This window comes from Lissotriton vulgaris, chromosome 12, assembly GCF_964263255.1.
Source record: "Lissotriton vulgaris chromosome 12, aLisVul1.2, whole genome shotgun sequence".
In the NCBI taxonomy this organism is placed as follows: domain Eukaryota; kingdom Metazoa; phylum Chordata; class Amphibia; order Caudata; family Salamandridae; genus Lissotriton; species Lissotriton vulgaris.
In genome coordinates this window covers 294,388,887-294,412,811 of record NC_141700.1, presented here as the reverse complement: position 1 = coordinate 294,412,811, position 23,925 = coordinate 294,388,887, and the positions used below count along the sequence as shown (strand labels likewise).

The following is a 23,925-nucleotide window of genomic DNA, read 5'->3' as shown; positions in this document are numbered from 1 at the left end:
AGTAACCTAAGACTACTTACAAAAATATACAACATACTACCTCCTAAAACTGATTTTGTATAAAATATTCAAATAATTGAAATATATATTTTTATTTTTTGAACTATCAGTTAAAATTATAATCATCCACCCTGAGTAATATTTATATTTTTATGCAATTTATAACACATCTGGTTATACGTTATGTCTTTAATTCATTTCAATCATTTTAGGGCCTGATTACGATTCTAGCGATCCGAGGACTGCCAGACTTGTGGGGGCAAAGAGGTAGCAATCCAGCCACCACCGCACCGGAAGTCAGACTGCCCCAGTGCAAGTTGGGCTGTTGGAGTGCCATTGCACCGCTGCAACCGCCAGGAATCAGAGATTCCTGGCTGTGGTGTAATGGTGTTGAGGCCACAATATGAACTGCTGTGGTCCCACCAAACATATTATGAGTTTGCTCTCTGCCATGGTTTTCAAGGCAGTTCCTCCTCCATGAAAACCGTGGCAGTGAGGAACCAAAGGGGGCCCTACAGGGGCCCCTTTTGCCTCTGGGCCATGGGGTGCATGCATGGAGCATGTTGTGCCCCCTTGTGTGCATGCACCCAGTATCTACACAGCATGGACTTCACCAGTCCATGCCATGCAGGTATTGCCTACTCACAAACCTACAAGTGTAAATCTCCACCATCTCCTCTCCTGCCTTTTCTATAAGGAAATCCTCACACATGTAAGTTTACTACCGAATAATACATGTGGGAGGGACCAGGTAGAGTGGCTGGAATACTTACTACTAAATAGAAGGGCTTTAGTGATGAGTAAGGAAGGGTTTAGGAAGGGTTAGGGAGGGATTTAAGGTGGGACCCACAAATGAGTAAGCCCATTACTGTTCACAAACTGCACTTCTAAAGTTAGTACAGCCAAAAGGGACCCAAAAAGAAAGTAAATTACTCCAGCTCAGAGCTGGAGTAAGACCAGCACCACACATGGCCAACTATACTGCAACACCCTCCCTTAGAAAAGAATGAGAGTACGGAATTTAAATAAAACCCAATAGGAAATATTGTTACATTAACTTAAGTGATTTAAAATAGTCAAGATATAAATAGGCTTAATTAAATGTTTCAAATAATCTAGAAATAAAACATTTTTAATAAAATATTTTAACATTCTTATTGCAATTTATAAATTATTGTAACATTAACATTTATCAAAATATATTTACTTTACATTTAATGAATCATATACATCACTTTCAATGAGTAATAATGCATAATAAGTAAGTGTAATTCTTTACTGTAGGTGGTAATTAACTTTTTCATTTAAACTTCAGAAACTATTTGTATTCAATTTACTATATTTAAATTAATGAATGATTTAATTTCAAATTTTGTTAATAGTGCTATGGCTTTTTATTTGTAATATGTTTTGTGTGTTAACTTTTCCCTATACTTTGTCAGAGAGAGACCCCCACAGTCAGGGTGGAGACTTCCCTATGGTACAGAACACAGAAAATTATAAAACAGTTTTAAACTTTATAATAAATTAGTAAAAATATTTTTATGTTAAACAATAATGTACATTCATTTTATATATTTTAAATGTAGAACAAAATAAAACGCTACAGCACCATTAACTTAATTTTGAATTAAATCATTCATTTAAAACTTACGAAATTAAATGTAAATGATTTTTTAGAGTTTACATTAAAAAATAAATTCTCACTTAAAGTAGAACAAATTATGCATTACTAATTATTAAAACTGATATATGGAATGAATGAAGAATAACGTAATTACATTTTATTAAAAAGTATTGTTACATTTATTTATAAATTGAAATATTTTTATTAAAATATGTATAATGAAATAACAAATATGTACTATTTTTATATTTTTTGTAAAAATACAGTGTATTTATTTATATTTTAACTACTGTAAACAATTTCATTTAATTTAATCTAACATTATTTTCTATGGGATTTTAATTTAAGTCACAGTCTCCATTATGGGATGGTGTTGCAATATCAATGGTTGGCAATGAATGGTGCGAGTCTTACCACAGTTTCTTTTTTGGCAATACTAACTCACACTTGTAACTTTGGCTCCACCCCCTTTTTAAGGGGGTAGGTATGTATAAGTCTACATTTTTGAGTAACTTTACACTCAGAGTTTGTGAATAGCCAAGGGTAGTAAAGTTGCTCAAATGTCTCAGAGTGAATTAAACATGTAAATTACTCACAAGTGTAAGTTACTTTTGTGAATAACACATTTTAGCTTTCAGTTTCAAACTCCTTCACATTTACAGAGTTTTTTTTTAAATGAACAAGTTTACATTTTGCTTTTAATTTGTGTCTATTTCGTAAAACTGCTAATATTATTACATTTTCGAAACTGTTGTGGACCCCCTCCCGTTTAGGTGTCGCAGACCCCCAGGAATCCATGGACCATAGGCTAAGGTGGGGTGTTAATGTTATAGCATGCTTCTATTGATTTCTATGAGAGTTTGCTGTACTACCAGTGGTTGGACATGTGTGTTACTTGTTTTACTCCAAAGTGTAGTTGAAATATATTTAAGCCTGTTTTGTTGCTTGTCACTATTGAAGCTCTAGTATTTCAATTTTTTTCAATTTCAATTTTATTTCATTTGATTCAGACCTCGACTGAGGTCAACAAATACAAGGTAAAATTATTGTTAGTAAATTAAACTAACATTTTTAAAACTTTTTCTAAGGTGGCAAAATGACGATATGTTGCAGACTGCTTATACAGCGTTTGATTGTATAAGTATAATAAAATTTTGCATTTTACTTTCAAAACAGCTTAAAAAAACATTTAAACAACTTATACAGGTTATAACATACAAATTCATCAACTGGAAAATTACACAGCAAGACTAATTTGTTTGAGAAACGAGCATTATACTTTATTTGAATTGGAGTTATATATCGTCGTCAAGCCTCTACCATACTTGGATTAGGACAAATTAATAAAACGTGGAGCAAATCTTGTCGTCCACCATGGCATAGTTCACATATGCCTTTAGGATTATTTGTACCATTCCAATCAGCTAAGACTGTTGCTAACAGGAGTATACCCATACGTAAGAGTAGGATACAGTGCCTTACCCCATGTTCTAATTGAAATCCTAGATACGGAGCTTGGGTTTTAAATTCTATATTTTCTGCGAACAATTTGTAATGTTTTAACTGGCTGCAATATTCTTTGTCCTTTTCATAACTGATTCTAGGGACAAGATGTTTTAAAAAGAGCTTCAGGTGCGCTCGCAAGCTCTAGTAGAATTAGAGGTGTATTTTGTGAATAGTTATTGTCTTAGGGCTAGATGTATCAAAAAAGCATTTCGCGATTCTCAAATAGCGATTTTTACTGAATGGCTATATGGTAATCGCAAAATGCTCTTTATGTAGGAATGGCCAAAGATTTTGCGTTGCTTAATATTGCATAATAGCGATTCGGTACATAGCGAACCGCTAATAGGTAATAATACTTAATTTGTTACTACGGGACGAAAGGCCCATAGGTGCGAATGGTTTTGCATTAGCTAATTTGTGATAACCTAATTTATAATCGCAAATTAGCTAAGGCAAAGCCAAGGGTGCTTGGTGGCCTAAGCCCCCTGAAGCACCCCAAAAAAAGAATGTGTGCACATGTAAAGCACACACATGCCCTAGTAAAGGTTGGAGAGGTTTGTGAATTGTAGTACATGAAGTAGTACTACTGAAGTACTACATTTTTTACTCCAAATTGCCTTTTGTGAATCAGTCCAACTGCGTGTCCTTCTTAGTCATTCCCAGTACTACTTAATTTTTCATGGTCTCTGTTTGTACAGTGTTTTGCTTCTATTCTGCCTCTGTCCCTCCACGTCCTGCCCAATTCAGTCATTGTTGATTTATTATCTGTACTTGCATCTGTCCTGTACTTTGTCCTACCATCTGACAATTTGATTGTATAATCCCACAACTAAAAATGTGCAAACAGAGCTCATACAAAATAAATTGTTTTTTTACTTTGAATTCACACTTTTTTATGAGGAACCATTTGCAAAGATTTTGTGGTGAACACATGCTACATGACGAAAGCATGCAGGTCCAAAAGAATGTGAACAAGCTATGCAGGTAAAACATTTCTTTGTGAGGTCTCAGTTTGTTGATAAACTATGTGATACGAAATATACATATATGTATATAAAAAACCTAGCAGCTATGAGAGTAGAAAAGGAGGTAGCATTGTTGCAGAAAGATTGATAACCAAGTGAGAGGGACTACTGTACATTTTCTTTTTACAAATGAATGCACCCAGCCCACGCTGGTTTAAATGGGTAGCCACATACATTGTTTTACTAACTCTGTTTCATGACTGTTGATTTTCTTCCTTTTCTTGTGTCAGGTTTAGGATTAACTTTCTGTTTTGCTGCCTGCCGAGCCATCACTCATCCCTACAAGAAGCCTAGTGAGTCTACTTCCTGTCTTCAAGTGTGTGTCATCACAAAAAGGCTTCTGCTTTATTTCACCTTATGGAAGATCATGCCCTGACTCACCTACCCTGTTGTTATCATTTCCACTAAAATATCCAAGGAAAACCAAAGACATAACACCAAGGACACAAATAAAGGACTGAGACCCCTCATCCCTTTGACCACAGGAAGGCATACCCAATTTTAACACCAAGCGAAGGTTTCTAGCCCAAACTGACCTTGTCTTAGGTGCTAGTGACATCTACAAACAGCCAATGTTTGGTTTTGAGTTTGGGCATATTGCTAGAACCCTGAGATGGCATTGTGATCCCACAATTCAATGTCACTTCTATATATCCTCGATATGTTCAATGATGAATGTCATGGCTAGGCGTAGATAGGTAGATAGGGCACACACATACAACACTGTGTGGATGAATGTATGAAAGCAGAACTACATCTCCCATAAGTCAAAGGGAGAGGCTGGCCGTCTCGCCTCACATGCCGGTACATAAGCCCTGCCCTTGTTTCACTCGGGGCTTTGTCATTCGAGCAAATCCCTTCCTGGTGAACCCATGTGAAGCTGCATCTGCAGTCAAGCTGCAGAAATCTAGACCCTCGAGAATCCGTGGCGCCTACCTTCCAGGAGGCCGTTTTGGATCCAAGGAAGAAAGCGCCATTGAAAACTGCTGCACCGCGCTATCAAGCGCCCTTGTTTGAACCCCCTTTGAACTTAGACGCCACACGCGCTGTATCCAGGGTGCGAGGAAAGGCTTGCACGGCTGCAGAACTACGAGGCAACCTCGCCGCAGCAGAGTTGAATTCCTCTGCTATTACAGAAGCCTTCTAAGTGAAGCACAGTCAGTGCTATGGAAACGTTCATTTCCCAAAGACCTACTTTGCCTTGTGTGCTCAGGAGAGCGAGCTTGACCTTTTTCTGTGGATGACATTTTCCCCAGAGCTGTTTAGTGGCTTGGAACACTTATCTGGATATTTTCTTTGTTTTATTAATCCTGAAAGCTACGAGGATATCTTTCAATGCACAGACGCCAAGCAGAAAGAGTATTCCTCTGTGACAACAGAACCACTCTGTGCTACCAGAGGATTATCTGCAGTAAGATAAGTACCTCTCACTGTGACCATATGAAGTAGTGGTTGATTCCTTTACCCCAAACACGTACCCGAATATTCCCAGGTGGAATTGAAGTGTTTTTTTCTTTTTTTTTCTTTATTGTTCTCTTTTGTGCTTTTTCTGTTGGGAGATGTGTGGCTGCATTAAAAGTAAGTACATTACACATAGAGAAATATTGTGTTTGGAAGTATAGGGGGTAACGTCTTATATGTGTGTTGTGTTTCACTTGCAGGGCAGACAGGGTTGATCGTAGGAGTGAGGTCTACAACTCCCGAAGACATCCCTATTCTGTGTTATGCGGCTGCAACTTTATTGTTTCTTTTGTACCTTTTTTCCCTTTCCCCTATGGTGGTAAATGTAAATTGATACTTGTATAGCGCACTACTCACCCGCAAGGGTCTCAAGGCGCTTGTACGAATACCGCTGTGGAACCCATCCTGGCTTTCCCTGTGAGGCGTCCACTCCTGGGCGCCCCAAGGTGGAGGCCAGGCATCCTTAGCGTTATGGGGGCCGTTGTGGAGATTAAGCAAGCTATTGCCCAGAGTTGCAGAGTGGGACTCTATGATTGGAATAGGCACCGAGGTAAGAATTATCAGGTCCGTGGAATTTTGAGCCCAAGACCCGCCGAGGTGGGGAATTGAACCCTGGTCCCGGACTAGACCTCTGCATCAGGGTCTGCCACTCTAATCATTGAGCCACACTTCTCCACTGGTAAGATCTGTTGAGGTATACAAATATGCTAACAGGTGTTTCCATATAAGGGGAATGGGTTTACAAGCCTCAACCATTGTTCCTGCTGTATCCGGCTGTAAAAGGTTAGTGGTTAACCTTCCTCTGTTGTGACATGAATATCTGCCTTGATTGTAGGGGAGCACCATGGGACCCTTGGCCTTGGACAAAGCATGATCTATATAAGAAGTCTGCTGTGCCACCAGGAATTGGGACCAGGTTCCTCTAGGGCTCAGCATACTTCACCAATGGCTTAATGCCCGTATGTAGTTCCCTCCAGACAGTCAGACTGGTCTAAAGACTGTGATTAGCCTTTATCTCTGACTTTTTATTTTTATAAATCTGTCAACTTTCTTCTTTGAGCTTTTCTCTATGACTATGGATTGTGTTTATGGTTGCTATCAAGATATAGATATCTCTGTTTTTGTTTAAAGGAGGACCTTTTAATTTGTAATTCTTAAGTAAAGAAAAATATAAATAGGGGGAAATATACGTAAACATAAAAGTTATGGATCACATTTCCAAGCTACAGTAGCTTTACATTATAGCCCTGTACATTAGTAGCAGTAAAATTGCAAAATCCTGATTGATACCTAAATTGTCGCATGTCCTCTTCAGTTGCTATACTGAACACCTTATCCAGGATACACTCGCCCACATCAATGGACAGCCAAGAGTTACAGAGGAAATACCATTTTTGGTCCAAAGCCACATCGTGAACCAGTACACGGTTAACATACCTGGAGCAAAAAAAAAAGGGAAAATGGTTAAGGTTCAATACTTAAATAAAGACCATTTGGGTTTTACTTGTGATATAGAAACCTCTTCTCCTAGAAAAAATGGTTCGCATTGAATTTGTTGCTGCATTGTGTAAGAGATGCAACTTGAACGCGATTATGTTGATTCTGTGACAAGTAAACATACATGTGGAGTACACTTGTAAGTGTAAATAGAAACCGAGACAGTGTCCAATTTTTTACTTTTTCATAAGATGCAGTTTCTATGCAAAATATCTGCAATATTTAGTGAATGCTGAATCTACCAGAGGAACATCATCCCTCAGTGAAACTGACTAGGGAACCCTAAAGACTAAATAATTCTCAGAAGCACCAACTTCCAACATTTAATCGAGGTAAAAGTAGTATTCAAGGCCTACGTAATTCTCAAACCTTCCTCCTTTTACATCTGGGTGAATGTGGCATATCATACTCCTGGGTGAAACCACATGATAATCTGCTATGGTCTCCAGTCCAGCGTGGTATCACTGCTACAAGGAGCAACTGCTTCAACCATAGCCCTACACTCTAGCCTGGAGGCAGCTGAGCTGTGTCAGTTAAAAACTGTGCCTATCCCCTCAGCCAGATTCACCTTCAACACCATCTTTAGAGATTATCTAATAATAGATGTCTAGGGCAATAAACACCACCATGGAATTACCACCATGAAATCATGTTCACTGTTGAAACACTGTCCCAGAACAAATCAATGGGGTACATGGATTTGGAAAGCAATCATGCCCTGTATTAGTTACCTTGAGTTTCAGTTGTTTCCTACCAGTGATCTTGTCAATCATGTGAACTACTGAGGGTTCTTTCTCCCTGTTTACTAATTTGACAACACATAACTATGATCTGAGGTTGAGAGGGCACCAGCTCAAAAGAGACCCCTGTACACCAAGTGACCAAACATGATGTGAATGGAGGAGCCATCCACCTGAGTTCAAAGATTACAAGACAGTTGATTGGCCAGCTCTGACTATAATTACGGGCCATTTTGACTAGTACAACTTCCTGGATTTCTCTCCATCCAACGTGGAGCTCCACACAAATGTAGCTGAGAAAACTGCAATCCAGAGACAGCACTGTCCCGGTGACTACCTTTCTTAAAAGATAGGATAGAGGCAAATTATATCCAGTGACTCAAGAAAAAGCAGAGTCCACCTTTGCTGTTCAAGGAGAGACTGCTGACATATAAAAGGACACTGGGCTGAAAGGATGCACATTTTTCAGGAAATCCACAGAACAGAAGAAACCCTGCAGGAGCCATAGTGGGTGTACCAGTTCCAGGACACATGGTCCTCTCTAGCCAGTTGGTTTGAAGCAAGTCAAGTCAAGTCAAGTCAAGCAAGCTTTATTCGACGATAAAAGCATATTCCATATATATAAAAGTACATGTATAAATTTCAATAGATAAAACCAGATTAAAATCCAGATTATAAAAATTCATAAAATACATAAATAAAATCATTCCATTACCAATACAAAATGTGGGTGATATTATTACACGATAGTTGACAAGGATACTTGGCCTACAAGGTTAACTAATATATTTTGCTTTCAGCAATCGGGCTCTAATCGTCCATGGAGTCCCGTGCGCAGATGAAATCACTGAGCCCCCGCGATGAAAACAGCCTTGGGCACTGCGGACACTTCTCCTTACTCCCCCGCCTGGGGAGACAGCAGCTCTGGACACAGTGAGCAGGAGCTCACGAAGCGGGATCCGCGTAAGCGGGTCCGGCGAGCTTTGATGTAAGGCCGGTAACTAGGGGACGGTCCTCTGCTCAGGTGGGCAGGTGGGCTACCGCACAGACTCCTGGCTCCTGGAGTCCTGTGCGCAGAAGAAATGACTAAGCCCCGCGATGAAAACAGCCTCGGGCACGGCGGACACTTCTCCTTACTCCCCCGCCTGGGGAGACAGCAGCTCTGGACACCGTGAGCAGGAGCTCATGAAGCGGGACCCGCGCTAGCGGGTCCGGCGAGCTCTGATGTAAGGCCGGTAATTAGGGGGCGGTCCTCCGCTCAGGTGGGCAGGTGGGCTACCGTGCGCAGATGAAATCACTAAGCCCCCGCGATGAAAACAGCCTTGGGCACTGCGGACACTTCTCCTTACTCCCCCGCCTGGGGAGACAGCAGCTCTGGACACAGTGAGCAGGAGCTCACGAAGCGGGACCCCAGTTGGTTTGAAGCATTATCTTCATTGGTTTGTATGACTTTATAGAAGGGTTGATAATATCGACTGCCATAAATATTGCATCCAGTGCATTGCCGATCACTGAATCAGCAAATCAAGTATATAATTTGTAGTCTTATCTTTGCATCTAGTTACCTAGTCTTACCTAGAGGTCTTATGTAGAGGTCAGGCTAATACAGTGGATGCAATACTTTTTCTTGCAATGTAATATGGTGGTGTTTTATCTAGAATTGTGAAGGGCTTAGGGGAATAATCATAAAAGATTGCACATATTGCTAAGGTTACTCTGTCCCTGACACTGTCTGCGCTGCAGGATATCCTGTATTGGTCTGCCAGAGGCTTTGAGGATTACCTTGGTTCCAACCGTTAGTCAGAAGAGCTAGAGAGGTAGTGGGAAGAGGGCACCCTGAATTGGAACAGTCAACACCATATTTCTAGCTTGCGTGGATCCATATATATTCAGATTTGAACCCCCTGTCCCATGGTTTTCAGGCTTGTCTTTGCTGTTGTTATTGACAACAGTCTATTCTCGGAGATCAGTGGTCAGCTCTGGCACTGCAGTTTCTCAACTATGACAAAGGTATATGGTGCTGAACCATTTTGTGTTTGTAGTGGGAACTCTCGGGTACTTGCACCAGAACCAAATGCAATTCCTTATCTACTAATCGTAGGCTAATGTACTCCAGTTAGTTGTGTTCGGTCACAGGACCTTCTCCTATGGCCCTAATATGTGATAATTTAGCTTACCAGGGCAGACAGTTTCTGAACTGAGATGTAAATCCACAGGTATATTTTTTCGCTGACATGTGCCCCATAAAGCTTCCTGAATCAGCAAGCAAAATTAAATCACTGCTGTGGAAATAAACAAATACATTTAATTTGGATGTGTACCAAGGGGAACTGTTACCCTTTGGAGATTATTTTTAAACGTCTGTAAATTATTTGTTGATGTTTTCACTGCCTTTGTCTCAGGGTCACTGATGGTGTTATGATGCTGCAGACTCAGGTTTCGCGGCCAGTGTATATTGGATAATGTTGTCAATTGACTCTAAGTTACAGATTTTTATAGCGTTTAGCACATAAGCACAATATTGATGTTTGTAGATGTATCTGTGGCCAGGTAGTTGCTATAGACCTTTAGTTGTCTTTGTCTATCATCATTTCATGTACCTTATGTTATTTTATTTGAATTAAAGTACTTTCTTTTGCTACAGCAAATTACTGACTGAATAGTTAGTTATTAGGTGGTATTAATATGTTCCTATTATGTGTTTGAGTGTCTAGCCCACATCACATTTTTGGGTAAGCCTTTAATTGCTCTTCATTGTGTCCTGGGCTGGTCAAGGAATAAAGAGGAGTAACTGGTTTTCCAGTTTAGGGTCTAATAGTATTGTGGTCCCAGGACACCGCTGCTAAATGACTCCTATTGATACAGTTTCAACCAAGTAACCTCAGGCTTCCTTGAAACCCCCAAAACAAGGTCTCACACTATATATATGTCTTAGACTGCTGGGATAATGTAGAACAACCAACTCATAACCAGGCAGACTCAGCTGCCTGACAACCTGCCAACTCAATCACTGACCACCTTCAAAACCACAGCCCGTTCAATAACACTGCCTTGTTAAGAAAATTTAAAACTGCCAAGCAATTCACAAAATACCTTGCTAACCTTACACCCACAAAGAAATCCCTTAAGAACATATAATGGAACAGAGCAGAGTCTTTCCAATGCCACACGAGACTTTATTGGGTAACAATCTAGAAATTCTCTCTGCCAAGATGTTTTTATCAGCTTACCTCCATCCACTGCAGCCCATAACTTCACCCTCCACCTATGTGGCCACCTTGGATACATGCCCCTACATTACGCCTTCTGGTTTCAAAGTTAACATTGAGTTGTGTCAAGATTCTGCATTACTAGTAGAATTTTCAAGGAATTTCCGAGTACTCACCTAGTTTGTATATTTCACAACCACATCATTCGATTTTAAATCTGTTAACAGGACTTCACTGTCTCATACATTGATCCTGTTCTATATTTAGGTTTCGTCAACAAGTAATCATTGGTAACATCGTTAATAAAAAAGAGGGGCCTGCCTTAGGCAGGTGGACGTATTTAAAAACAACAACCTCCTTAATGATGCTCAAACCTTCTCTGGTCGCGTCTTAAGACAGAGTACACTCTCATCGTCATCTGTGAAAACCTCAAATCGCAATGAATGGAATTGGAGTCATTGCGATTTTACTACTGGATGTGTCAATAGCAAATCCCAACATCATTTACCGCTTCAGTATACGTATAGGTGAGGGCCTTAAAATAGGTCTTCCTTTTGCTTTGAAAATGCGTCAAAATCATTTATTTCCCCATAAGTATTTTTCCCTCCTTCTATTCTCCCCCTAGGCTCCATATTTTCCCTCTCCTGTTTAACCTGTGGCTCAGAACGTCTTCAGACCTCTCCATATCCTATCTTGCGACCCTGATTAAATACAAGGATAACATTTTAATCATCATGAATCTACAGCACTCATCCGACTCTGATACGTTCATGCTGGGAGCTTAGCTCCTCATAGTCTGAGACTAAATGCCAGCAAGACAGAAATCTTGACATCTGGTAACTAGCATAGTACTCAACCACTTTTCCCTTTATTAGTTATCATCGCTATACAAGGCAGTTTTAACGTGCTGAATTTTTTATGTTGAGCACTGTTCAGTGCGACGATCTTTATGCATGTAGTGTGATGTTATTTGAAAAGTACAATAATGAAAGCACAATCAACTCATACTAAACAAATATCGCAACAAGAGTAGGGAGAATGTAAGTACAGACTTAAAAATGTGAGTGTATCATGGTGGTGTTGAATACTGTCTGGTGAATCTATCAGTTCAGCCATTGATAAATTCAAGCTGCAAGGGTTCAGGTGTTACACAGTAAAAAATATTGCATATTTATGGGTCACTGACATAAATTTACAACAATTTGTCATCAGACTTAGGGCTGGTGCTAACAGTAAAGCGACACAACCTAGTACTGTTTTGGGTCATCCAGCTTTGTACCAAAGGCATCGTCAGTTTGTGCCCTTGTATAGATCGCAGTTCCATAACTACTGCTGATGTTGAGGGGATTTCCATTTAATGGCTATAGACCATTTGGCTAGGATCAATACTGAGGGCCTGATTACGACTTTGGCAGTGTGGGAGCGGGCTGCGACGCCACTGCCCCTCTCCCACATCGCCAAACTCATCCGTACAACACCAGACAGATTGCAAGTTAATTTGTGGTCTGGCGGGCGGTGCTTTGGCGGTCCCATGGTAGTGTCTGTTAGAAAGGCACTACAATCAGAGCGCCAAAGCACATTCCTGCACCGCATGGACTATGAATTCCATGCCGGGCAGGGACTTGTAGTGCATGCAGACAGGGAGCACACCATTTGCCCACCTGCATGCATCCCCTTGCCCAGAGGTATTAGGGCACCTTGTAGGCCCCCTTAGTTTCCTCACAGCCACAGTTTTTATGGAGGTCTCACCACCATGAAAACTGTGGCTGTTAGGAAACTCATAATATGCTTGCCGGTGCTGCAGTGACACCGGCAGCATATTGCTGGGCCAGACTGCTGCGCCACAGCTGAGGCGTCATGGAACCCTGGCAGTTGCGGCGGTCCTGTGACGATGGGACCGTCTCTCTTGTAATGCAGTGGATGGACTACCAGTGCAGCAGTTACCGCCATGCCACCAAGAGTTTGGCGGCCCAATGCACCACCAAACTCGTAATCAGGCTCTAGGTCTACAAGCATACTGTTAGATTTGTCAGCTTTCGTTCTCAGCATCAACCCCAGTAAAGAGTCATCTACCATCTTATCACCAGCTGGTCCAAGAAAGCTGACCTCTATTCGGATCCCAATCACTTCTTTGAGTAAACTGGGACTCAACCTGGGCCAAGGCGTCACCTTGGCACCTCCAGTCAGCACAGTGGGCAAGTCTTCTCTCCAGTCTCTTTCCTGTGATTCCCATCTGCAAAGCACCACAACCCTTGCATTTCCTCAACTGAACTGTGCAAATGGGCCTACCTCAATACACAGTAATTCTGTGGTCTCATCTGAGTCCTTCTGATCTGCACAACCAGTATTCAAAATGACCATTGCTTATACAACAAAAGCTGCAAGGCTACTTTTAGAGGCACCACCTATGTTCAAGGACCCAGCCGTGGATTAAAATTTGTTGATACTAAAATTACCCTTTAAAAACATTTTATACACAGCAGTGACAATACACTATGGTACAAACAGAGTTTATTGTTTAGAGGATCCGTGTTGTTGAAAGCGTCCAGCTGCAGGCAAACCCTTGGCTCACGAGAGAGAGGAGAACTTATACCTCTGTATCCTGTGTCCTTGACCACCCGCCTCCCGCCGCCTGACCCCTGCAACACCCTCAGGTCGGGCCGCCGAGCGGAGCGCGGTGCTGGCTAGGGGGAGCAAAAACTACATTACCCAGGATTCCAGCGACGCATTCCGCGTCTATCACGCGCCAGGAGGCGCATAAAATTGCTGTCACCCCGGTCGAGGGGGGGGATCCGTGTTGTTGAAAGCGTCCAGCTGCAGGCAAACCCTTGGCTCACGAGAGAGAGGAGAACTTATACCTCTGTATCCTGTGTCCTTGACCACCCGCCTCCCGCCGCCTGACCCCTGCAACACCCTCAGGTCGGGCCGCCGAGCGGAGCGCGGTGCTGGCTAGGGGGAGCAAAAACTACATTACCCAGGATTCCAGGCGACGCATTCCGCGTCTATCGCACGCCAGGAGGCGCATAAAATTGCTGTCACCCCCGTCTCGCGGGACGCCGGGCGAAGCCCGGGCAAAGGGCGGGCCCTCTACGGCCCTCATCGGCCAGAGGAGGCTGGGCTGGGCCAGAGGTCCTGGTTCACGATATCCATAAGTTAAGCTTCATTTCTGTACATAGTTCGCCTCTACCTTCCACCGCATTATGGCTACAGCTGCTACCAGCCCTGCTATTGTGGGAGCAGATAAAAACGGGGGCACGTTAAATCGAACACTGGACGATTACTTTCTTAAACCAGCCCTAGAAGGTAATAAGGAGCTCCTGTTAGCTGAGAGGAGGGCTGATCGTCGTCGCTCAATAGAACGCATCAAAAACAGAACATTTTCCGAACCCATAATGTCTGTTATTTTGGACGACGATCTGATCACTACCTCAGCAGATAACACATCACTGACTGCCAGTGTACCCCTGCTCCTTCAAGAATGTTTAGCCCCAGCTGTGTCACCTACTCAAACCCAACAAGTCTCACCAACTGTGACTAATGCCCTTAACAATACCTCTAAGATCTTGATTTCACCTACAATAAGACCTGGCAAGGTTGTAAGAGGCAAAACTTGAGGCCATTGGCACAAAAAATGCATGGGCCCCCTCCATCTAAAAGGAGACGGAAAACAACAACTGTGAATAAGCCCAAAATAAGTCATACTGAGTTTGGCAAAAAGGCGAACACTGTTGCTATAACACCACTGGGAGATCCCGATACTAATCAAGCAACAGCAGCTATTTCTATTTCCCTAACATCGCCATCCCAAGTAACTATAGAGCCAGATATTACTCATAATCAGATGGAAGAAGATTCACAATCGGCCTCCCCCAAGTCGCTTTTGGACAATATTGAGCTGATTGTACGTAGTTACATGCTTGCACTAGCAGAAAGATTTAAGGGGATGGAGTCAAGGCTTGGTAAAATAGAGGGGGACTTGACTGCACTAGGGAATTTTGTACGATCACAAGGTCCATTAAAAGTGCAACAACAAAAAGTTATCATAACAACACAATCCCTTTTAAAAAATGTTGTGGGCTCCACACCCCCTACATCCACTACAGGTAATAGCCAGGCAGCAGTAGCAACCCCAGCTGCCCTTAACCCCTTGCATGTGGCCGCGATAATACCTGATGGCAATACTTGTAACAAATCTCTGTCAACAGACTCAATAGCAGCCCAGGGTAGACCAACTACCACAACATCAAATAGTAATGCAGTTACTTCAGTCAATATTCTGACCAGGGAGCCTAGCATTCTCCCGGATAGACTCCCTAGACCCGATGGGAAAGAGACTACCCGGGGAAGAGGGGGTCAGTCTAGGACACCACCTATGGAACTCCCACCGGAAGCACTACCGTACGTGGTTGTACTTACCGGGGTCCCCGAACTGCCAAATGGAAAAAGAGAGGGATACTCTCAATTAAAAAATAAAATAATGCATTGGCTCTCTCTGTACAGACCAAAACCCAACCTGGTAAATGGCGAAATAGTCCATGTTCGCCGCCTGTCTTGGTTGGGGGGCAGAGTGAAGGATATAGGGGGTGACGTTGTGGTTATAAATTTTAGGGACAGAAAAGCAGTGCACCATATTCTGAACTGGCCATTCGGTAATGAAAAGAATTGCATTGTACCACGTCCCCTGACGTACTTTTACCCCAGATCCACTGTCTTCCCCCCACAATACCTAAATAATAATACCTATCTTACCTCCCAATTCCTCAACATGGAGTCTGCCTTGAATCCTGCATATATGCACCATTTAGCCCCACCACCAGCTATACAAGGGTGGAATACCATACCATTTAACAATAAAATAGGACCTAATGGTAATATGTCAAGTCTGATACCATTTACTCCCCTAGAGCTCTCTAACAGGTTCGAGGCCTTCAGTGGCCTGGAGGAATGCGACTGATGTTTAAGGAGTGTAGAGGGTACGGGGGGGTGAAAACGTCTCATGCATTATAAGGTTACATGAAAAGATGGGTAGTTGTTGCCACGAAACAGAGACACATACTGCTGTAACATATGCTGATAAAAATAGCAGATCCCCTGTAGTATTACCCACAGCGTTTTCTGGGAACAATGAGGTGGCTCCAATGCTTTTACCCGCTATGAGGCCAGAAAATAGCGACTCTGAAAGTGGTGCCGATAAGGGTGTAAGTATGTTAGGATACCACGAAAACCACCCCAGCACATCACTGTTAACTTTGGATTCTCCATCTAAAATTGATAACTCTTTTGTCTTGTATGGGGCTTCTGATCCTATCTTAGAGCATTCAGAACTGGTTGCAGTAAGCACCGCGGACTTGGTGGACACAAACGCAGTGATGCCCACCCCAATATCCGCTCTAATTATCAGAGAAACTTTTACCTGCCCTGTATCCGATGACTGTGTAAGCCTAATCTCATGGAACATAGCTGGCTTGGCCAATAAGTTACGAGACCCAGTCTGGTTATCATTTATCAAAAAATTTAGTATTGTGTGTCTTCAAGAGACTTGGTTGGAGGATAAAAACGTTCATATTGATGGTTTTTTAAGCTTCACTATCCCAGCGGTCGCCTCGATCAGGGGCAGAGCTAAGGGTGGCCTGGCCACCTTTATTAACCTGGGTTTGCTCTGCAAAATAAGCAACTGTCATAACGATAATTTGAACATTCAGATGCTTGACCTAAAAAATGGCAAGAATGTGTTGACCCTGGTTAACTTTTATAATGCTAATAGCAGTAATGATGTATGTAATATTGCTTCCTTAACAGAATTAATGAGCAAGAATGTTTACACTGTATCACGGCACCTGTTGATAGTAGCTGATTTTAATGTCCATCCATGTGGTAATCCAGGCTGTACCCCAATGGGTTCCTTGGGGTGTAATAGTGTTGAAGGTTTTCACTTCTCCCACACTAGGGGTGGCAAGAACTTAAATGACTTAGTGAATGATAATAATTTGACTGTAGCTATGTCCTTGGTTCCTGACACAAAAATTTTCGACACCCCAACCTTCAAAGGACATGGGCAGGGATCCTTCATTGATCATATATTAGTATCTTCAGATCTTGTACAATGGGTCTCGCACTTTACTATCCATACCAGTGTCTACAGTGATCATAATCCCCTCGTCATTAACTTGGGCGGGCCTCTATTCACAAAACGACAGTCTTGCATTGATCGAGGCACGTTGAGTTGCATAAATGGCAGACGCCGCATTAAATGGACAATGATAAACCAAGACACTTTATACTCCAAAATAAACAGTGCATGTGAAGAGGAGCTGTTTGCATGTTCATCCTTTGACTCATCCCCCACGAATATTCTGACCGGGTTTGCGGGGCTGATCTCTAAAATTGGTTCCATGCTTACTGCGCCAACAAAGGGGCAAAGTGGAAAAAATTCTAAATGGTTTGATCATAACTGCTCAAAGGCAAGTAGGGATCTGAAACATGCTCTAAAAATTAAACCTAGAGACTCTGATTTGATAAAAAATCTTCGCTTGGCCTATAGGAAGGCAATAGCTGTTAGAAAAAAGGAAATTAAGGTCAACATCATAGAATCCCTTCTAGATTCATCAGTGTTGGGGAACAGCAGCAAGTTTTGGCAAATAATCAACAAACCTTTGTTTGATAACCCAAATGACACAGTTCTTGGTACAAATATTTCAGAGGGGGAGTGGGTGACCCACTTCAGCACAATTTTTAAGAGCAATGAGCACTGGGAAGATCATGATTTTTTAACACCAACTGTGATCCCATTATGCTTCACAGCAAATGAGGTTGCAAGGGGAATACAAGGTCTAACTAGCAACAAGGCCCCGGGCCCGGATGGATTACCGCCGGACCTGTTCAAGTCTAGTATCCCCTTTTGGGCTCCAGTTCTCACGGCTGTAATAAATGCAGCTGTGATAACGGGGTGCCCAAACACGTGGGGTCTATCGACTATAGTCCCCGTTTTTAAAAAGGGCGATCGCAGCAGCCCGTTATGTTACAGGCCGATTTCCTTAATAAATTCAGTAGCTAAAGTGGTAGGGGTGTAATTCTTAACAGGTTATCCACATGGGCTAAAGATAATAACATTCTTTCACCTATACAATATGGGTTCAGACCAGGCCATTCGACCATTACGCAGTGCCTGAACCTATATTTGATTCTAAGTAAGTATACCCTGGCGAGACAAGGAACTGTCTACATGGCATTTATGGACTTGTCGTCCGCTTTTGACTGCGTGGACAGAAGTTTACTATGGGCTACCTTGCTGAGAATGGGTGTAGAGAGGAATCTTGTCAACTTCCTAGCCGATTTGCACTCGGATACAAGAGCAAACGTCCGTTACACTCAAGACCTTAAAGTAACGGACGAATTAGGAATAAACCGGGGAGTTCGACAAGGTTGTATTCTGGCCCCATTCCTCTTTCACCTGTACATTAACGAATTGGAGGAATTTCTTTTCAATACTGAAGCAGATTACCCCCTAGTTGAACGCAAAGGGGTACCTGTGTTACTCTATGCTGACGATGCTGTTCTTATATCTAGAACAGCAATCGGTCTCCAGAAATTACTAAATTCCTTTTTTAAATTTATGGAGTCACGTGGCCTAAGTATAAACAATTCCAAGTCCTACGTCATGAAAACAGGAAAGGGTACCCGGAATATTGATTCCTTTAGCATAAATGGGGAGAAAATCCCCTCAACTAACTCCTTCTCATACCTTGGGGTCCTTCTAGATCATAAATTATCGTGGGGCCCAGCAGTCTCTAAAAAGAAGGGCGAAACAACAAGGGTAAATGCGGCCATTCTTGGCTTTGCAAAAAAAATCGGCAATTGCCCTACCGCCGCATTGCTTAAATTGTATCAGGCAAAAAGTGTTGCTGTCGCCTGCTATGGAAGCGAGCTCTGGGGCTATCGCAAGATAAAAGACCTAGAGGTTACAGAAAATAACTTCCTGAAAAAGACACTGAGGCTGCCAAGGGGTATTGGGAACTACTCTGTACATGAGGAGTTGGGGATCCCCTATTTAGGCGACAGAATAGCAGTAAATCCGGTTTTGTGTTGGCTGAATTGTTGGCTCAACACTGACATTCCACTAACACATGCCCCACTGAAAGAAGCCTTACTGCTAGACGCGAGGTTCAAAGTACCGTGGGTGAAGTACATAAAGGATTGTTTAACGGCATTTGGCCGCCCTGACCTGTTTTATGCTCCCAACTCAATTATAAAATCTGATGTTACCTCGGTCAAGAACGCTATACTATTGTTAAGATGTACTGACAGAGAAGAGGTTGAGATACAGAAGGACAGTGTAAGGAAACACTTACTATTAAAAACCTGTCCACAAATGGAACCTTACCTGACATGGCCCATGTCCAGCTATGAACAGTTTCTGCTAATAAGGTTCCGTTTTGATCTATATCATCTTCTACTGGCAGTACCAAGTGGGGCTCTACGGGGTGAAGTGTTGCCAGCTTGTGGCTGTGACGGAAAGTCTCCTCAAGATCTGGCGCACTTTCTTTTTATCTGCCCCTATTACTCCATCCCACGGAAATTATATCTTAAACCGTGCCTTAAAAAATTGAGTTTTGCACAAATCAAACCTGCACTTTACTATTTACAACTACTGAATAGCGATTGTACATTATTTGTCTGTAACTTTTTTAAAAAAGCCATCTGTTTTAGGAAAAGTATGGATGGATAATTATGCTGTGAATGTTTTAGGTGTTTTTTTAAGAATACAGTTATTTATGTTTTTGACCAAATACTGCTCATGCTCATAGTGCCTGATGTACCATCCTTTTCTTTGTACTGTATACTGTGTCTTTTATTTGCCATATGTATTGAATTGTTTGTAATGTTTTTAAACGTGTACTTATGAATTGTACTTTTATGATTGTAAAATCTACAATCGAATAAAGAATTTTGAATTGAATTGAATTGAGTTTATCTCTGGCCTTTATGTATCATTCCCAAGTATTTCCACTCAGGATACCCTCCAATCACATCTCTTCTACAACGCGCGCAAAGAGGTTCAGGGAAATTTCAACACTTATCGCAGTTGTTCGATACACATATATCAGAAAATGTAACAAAATAAAACATAGTACGCTATCTTAATTTAAAATAATCATAGATATGCTTCTTCCCACACCATCTTCATCCAATAGGTACATATTGACTGTTATTGTGAGTTATAAACTCATAAAGATAAGAACGGAGGTTGCCAAACTACCTGAGTCTAAAGCTACTAATGTAAATATACTGAAAGCGACAATTGTATCTGACTTCCTCAGTCTAGGTTGCAATAGGTTAAAGTCCATTTTTTGAAGCAGACCTTGGTCTGCAAATCAATATGTAGCTTAGAAAAACAGATAAGTAATTGTCTATGCGGGAAACCATAGAGTTGGGAGAATTAATTTTGGTTTTTTTTCGAGAGGGTCAACAAATTAGAAATGAGCCAACGCCAAAGTTATTGGCAAGGCATGTGGCACCTTGGTGAGTAATCGATTGAACAATATCTGTTGAGAAATGGGAGAGGGGAGGATAATTAAAAAAGAAAATGGATTAACTTGTATTCTTGACAGACAAGCAGTGGCTTAATGCCAATTGACGTCCCTTCCTTGCTAAATAGATTGAGTGGCCCCTGCAATTTCTGTTAAGTTGGCCTCCGTACAGAGGGCACACTTGCACTGCAGGGGCGCTCTGATTTGCAAACCATAAATTAGATCTTTCCATATAAAACTACGACATGCAGGACTCCGACTATTTTCCTGTTGGATGTTTATTGTGTGCATTTCAGACACAAAAAAGTTTGTCTAAAGGTACGACCTACTTGCTGGTGGACATTATCACAGTGAGTCCACCCTCATTTCATGGTAGCACCCGTCTTCAAGAGTTCAGCAGCAGCTGGTGGAATTGAGCTTGAATGAATTTTTACAGCTTGCTAGAACCACCACAGTCGGGTACTCCCTGTTGGCCAAGAAGGTCATAAACAATACATGCTTATGAACGTTGGATCATTTGATCAACACCAGCGGATAGATTCCCTGCGGTGCGGCTTGACAAGGTGCATCAAAGTGGAGCGACAAAAGATTTTAGGAGTATTGTGTCAGCACAGCTTGGATGATACAAAGTGGACAGACTGCAACAATATGGTCATATAGGTGACATTCAAGAACTTTGTACTTTATGTGCTTGCTCATTTCAAGATATATGGTATACTGGGCTTTATGTTCTCTATCAACTGAGAAATGTGAACACAAGTATTGTTAGAACTGTCATGGAGAAACAACAATAAGTGACGAGGCGGCTGCAAGCCTCCACTCATTTGTTCGTTCTCTTATCCAGTGGGAGTGACTCATGGGACTTTTAAAACATCGTACAACTAGTGTTGATTTCCATGAAATTACCAGCATTGATAAAGGTACTGAGCCGAAACGTGTCTGCTGTGAATAAAATATTGCATGTTACCCCGCGAGAGATCCATTCTGTTTGCTATTGCACACTATCTCAGTGAGTCCACCCTCACTTCATGAGCTTGAATATATGTATATATATACATATGTATATATGTATATATATATTTTATTTATTTCACTTAACTGATGTATATACACTTACCATTTCATTGTAGAGGTTTGCATGGTAAAAGGTATATGCATGGTAAAGGCAATGCGTGGTAAAGGCACTGCACGGTAAAGGATGTGTGTAAAAGGCATGCTTGGTAAAGGCATTCGTTGTAATGTCACACAACCGTTTCTGAATACTCCAGGGAGGATGTTTTAGAATCAGTGCACACTCACACTTACTGTGTAGAATATTTTTCTGTTTACTCTGACTGTCGGTGTTTATTTCATTCTGCAGTTGATTTTTGTATTGTATGTTTCGTTTGCCTCTGAGTCAGTACGAAGCAGAATATTGGCACTATATGAAACACTTCAATACACAAAGCATTCCTTGGATGACAACAGTACCTCGAACAAAAAGACTGTTATATAGAAGTTAAGTTAATTAAGATAATAAAAGAAAACGTCAAATATATATTTTTTCACTCTGCTTCTTTTCAGTTAATGAAATCTTGTTATAGATACATTTCTCATAAGAAGAACAAAATAACATGAAATACCCTAATTGCTGATCTTTGATTATTTCCAACAAAAAATCTGAAGTCCGAATAGGGACAAATATTCCCGGGTGTCTGAGTTAGAGTATTGTAGAAACTACCAAAGGGTACACGTTTTGTTTCACTCCTGTGGTGGAGTTCTTCCTATATGGCAGAGAATCTACAAAAGGCAAGTGAGATGGGGTAAATACATAATTTTAATGGAGAATATTCTCAGCATTTCTTCTGCTGATCAGTATAGCTGTTTCGATTAGATTGGGAAAAAATGTCCTCTCTCAAACAGTTACACCTGGTGACGTTTGGGTGTGTGCAAACATCCGGTGTCATAGAAAGTGAGAGGTGTTTGACTCCCCAAATGGCTCATGATAAGGTCACGTTTGAGGACATCTTTAAACGTCATACTTCGAGTGGTACTCACGTGTTGATTTCAGTAGCATGGTTATAGGACTTCATCTTGAAATCGCGTCATCAGTTTTTCCTAACTTGTTACAGAAAATTAAAATTTTTAAGGGTACTTTTTTCATGAAAGGACTGGAGAGGGGGAGGGTACACATTGAATGGTTGCTTGCATACCATATACAGGTATCGGATATTGATCATGCTATTGGTGATAAGCATACATATGAAGGTGGTCACACCTTCAAGGGGTTCAATAGATGCCACCATTGACCAAACTATAAACATGTGTCTATATCGCCTCAATTCTGGTCAGAACCCCGCTCTCACTTGGACTAGTCCATTTCTGTGTAGCTCCCTTCGAGGAGCTTGTATTTCTGGATTTTGTGCTTCAGACCATGATTAGTGTTTGCTTGATGCCTGCTTTTTGGCTCTGTAAATATGCCGGGTATGATTGATTGCTTTACTGAATGCTCTCATCGCTGTAAATGACAGGGACCTCTAACCCTTACATCTGTAATTTATTTAGCTCAATCATCTAATTGGTGTGTTTCAGTAGCTTTTTTTGCACCTAGTCTGTTTGACCTGTGTTTTCAGTGCCTGGCATCCAAGATTGCTAATCTTCACTCTAGAATCATTCTTATTATGATAGTTAACTTCTTAGACTATTGCAGCCGGCTGCCATGCAGTACCAAAATAAATGGCAGGAAAGTTCCGTATTGCAAAAAATGCCTTCAGAAAAAGGCCTTGTTTTTAGAGAAAAGAACGTGCCCAACTGGCAAAATATAATTTTGCCTTGGATTATAAAAATACTTGCACTGGAGCATTGCTGGGTTCTCAACGTGTGCGTGCTTCTGGGATGGTTTCTTTTGTTGGTGAAGAAGAGTAAAGCCAGCAGGGGTAGCTTCCAGTGGTGGCCGGTAAGCTACGGGGTGATGGTGGGGATTTGAATTAAAAAAATAAATATTCACTTACCTGATCTTGCCGTGTCTCTTCTCTGTCTCTCCCACATTGAGTGAGTCTCTTTTGGGAAGCACCCAGGCTCCCCTGCAATGCAGCGTTGTGATTGGTCTGAGCGCTGTGGTTTTGTGCTTGTGAGAGCAGCACCAGGATTGGTTAGGGGAATTGGCTGGGTCTCACGTTGAAGCCTGCCTTCAGATAAGACCAAAGGAGGAGGACGTTGCGCAGAAAGGTAAGTGTATTTTATATTTTAAAAAATGTTGTGTGTCCCTCCACCCCACCACCCTCGATACATGCCAGCTGCCACTGAGATCCAGTGTAGTACCATGTTGTTGATCCCTATGTGTGTTGACCAGAT

The 23,925-nt window shown here is 41.7% G+C and overlaps 1 protein-coding gene across 1 annotated transcript in view; it reads right to left on the bottom strand.

Moving 5' to 3' along the window:
• The window catches only part of LOC147673997 (polycystin-1-like protein 2), a 915,503-nt gene that overhangs the window by 319,762 nt on the left and 571,816 nt on the right, over window positions 1-23,925 (bottom strand). The window contains exon 27 of the mRNA XM_086945086.1: window positions 6,910-7,056. Coding sequence (XP_086801212.1) covers window positions 6,910-7,056 — 147 coding nt within the window. The remainder of the gene's footprint in view (window positions 1-6,909; window positions 7,057-23,925) is intronic.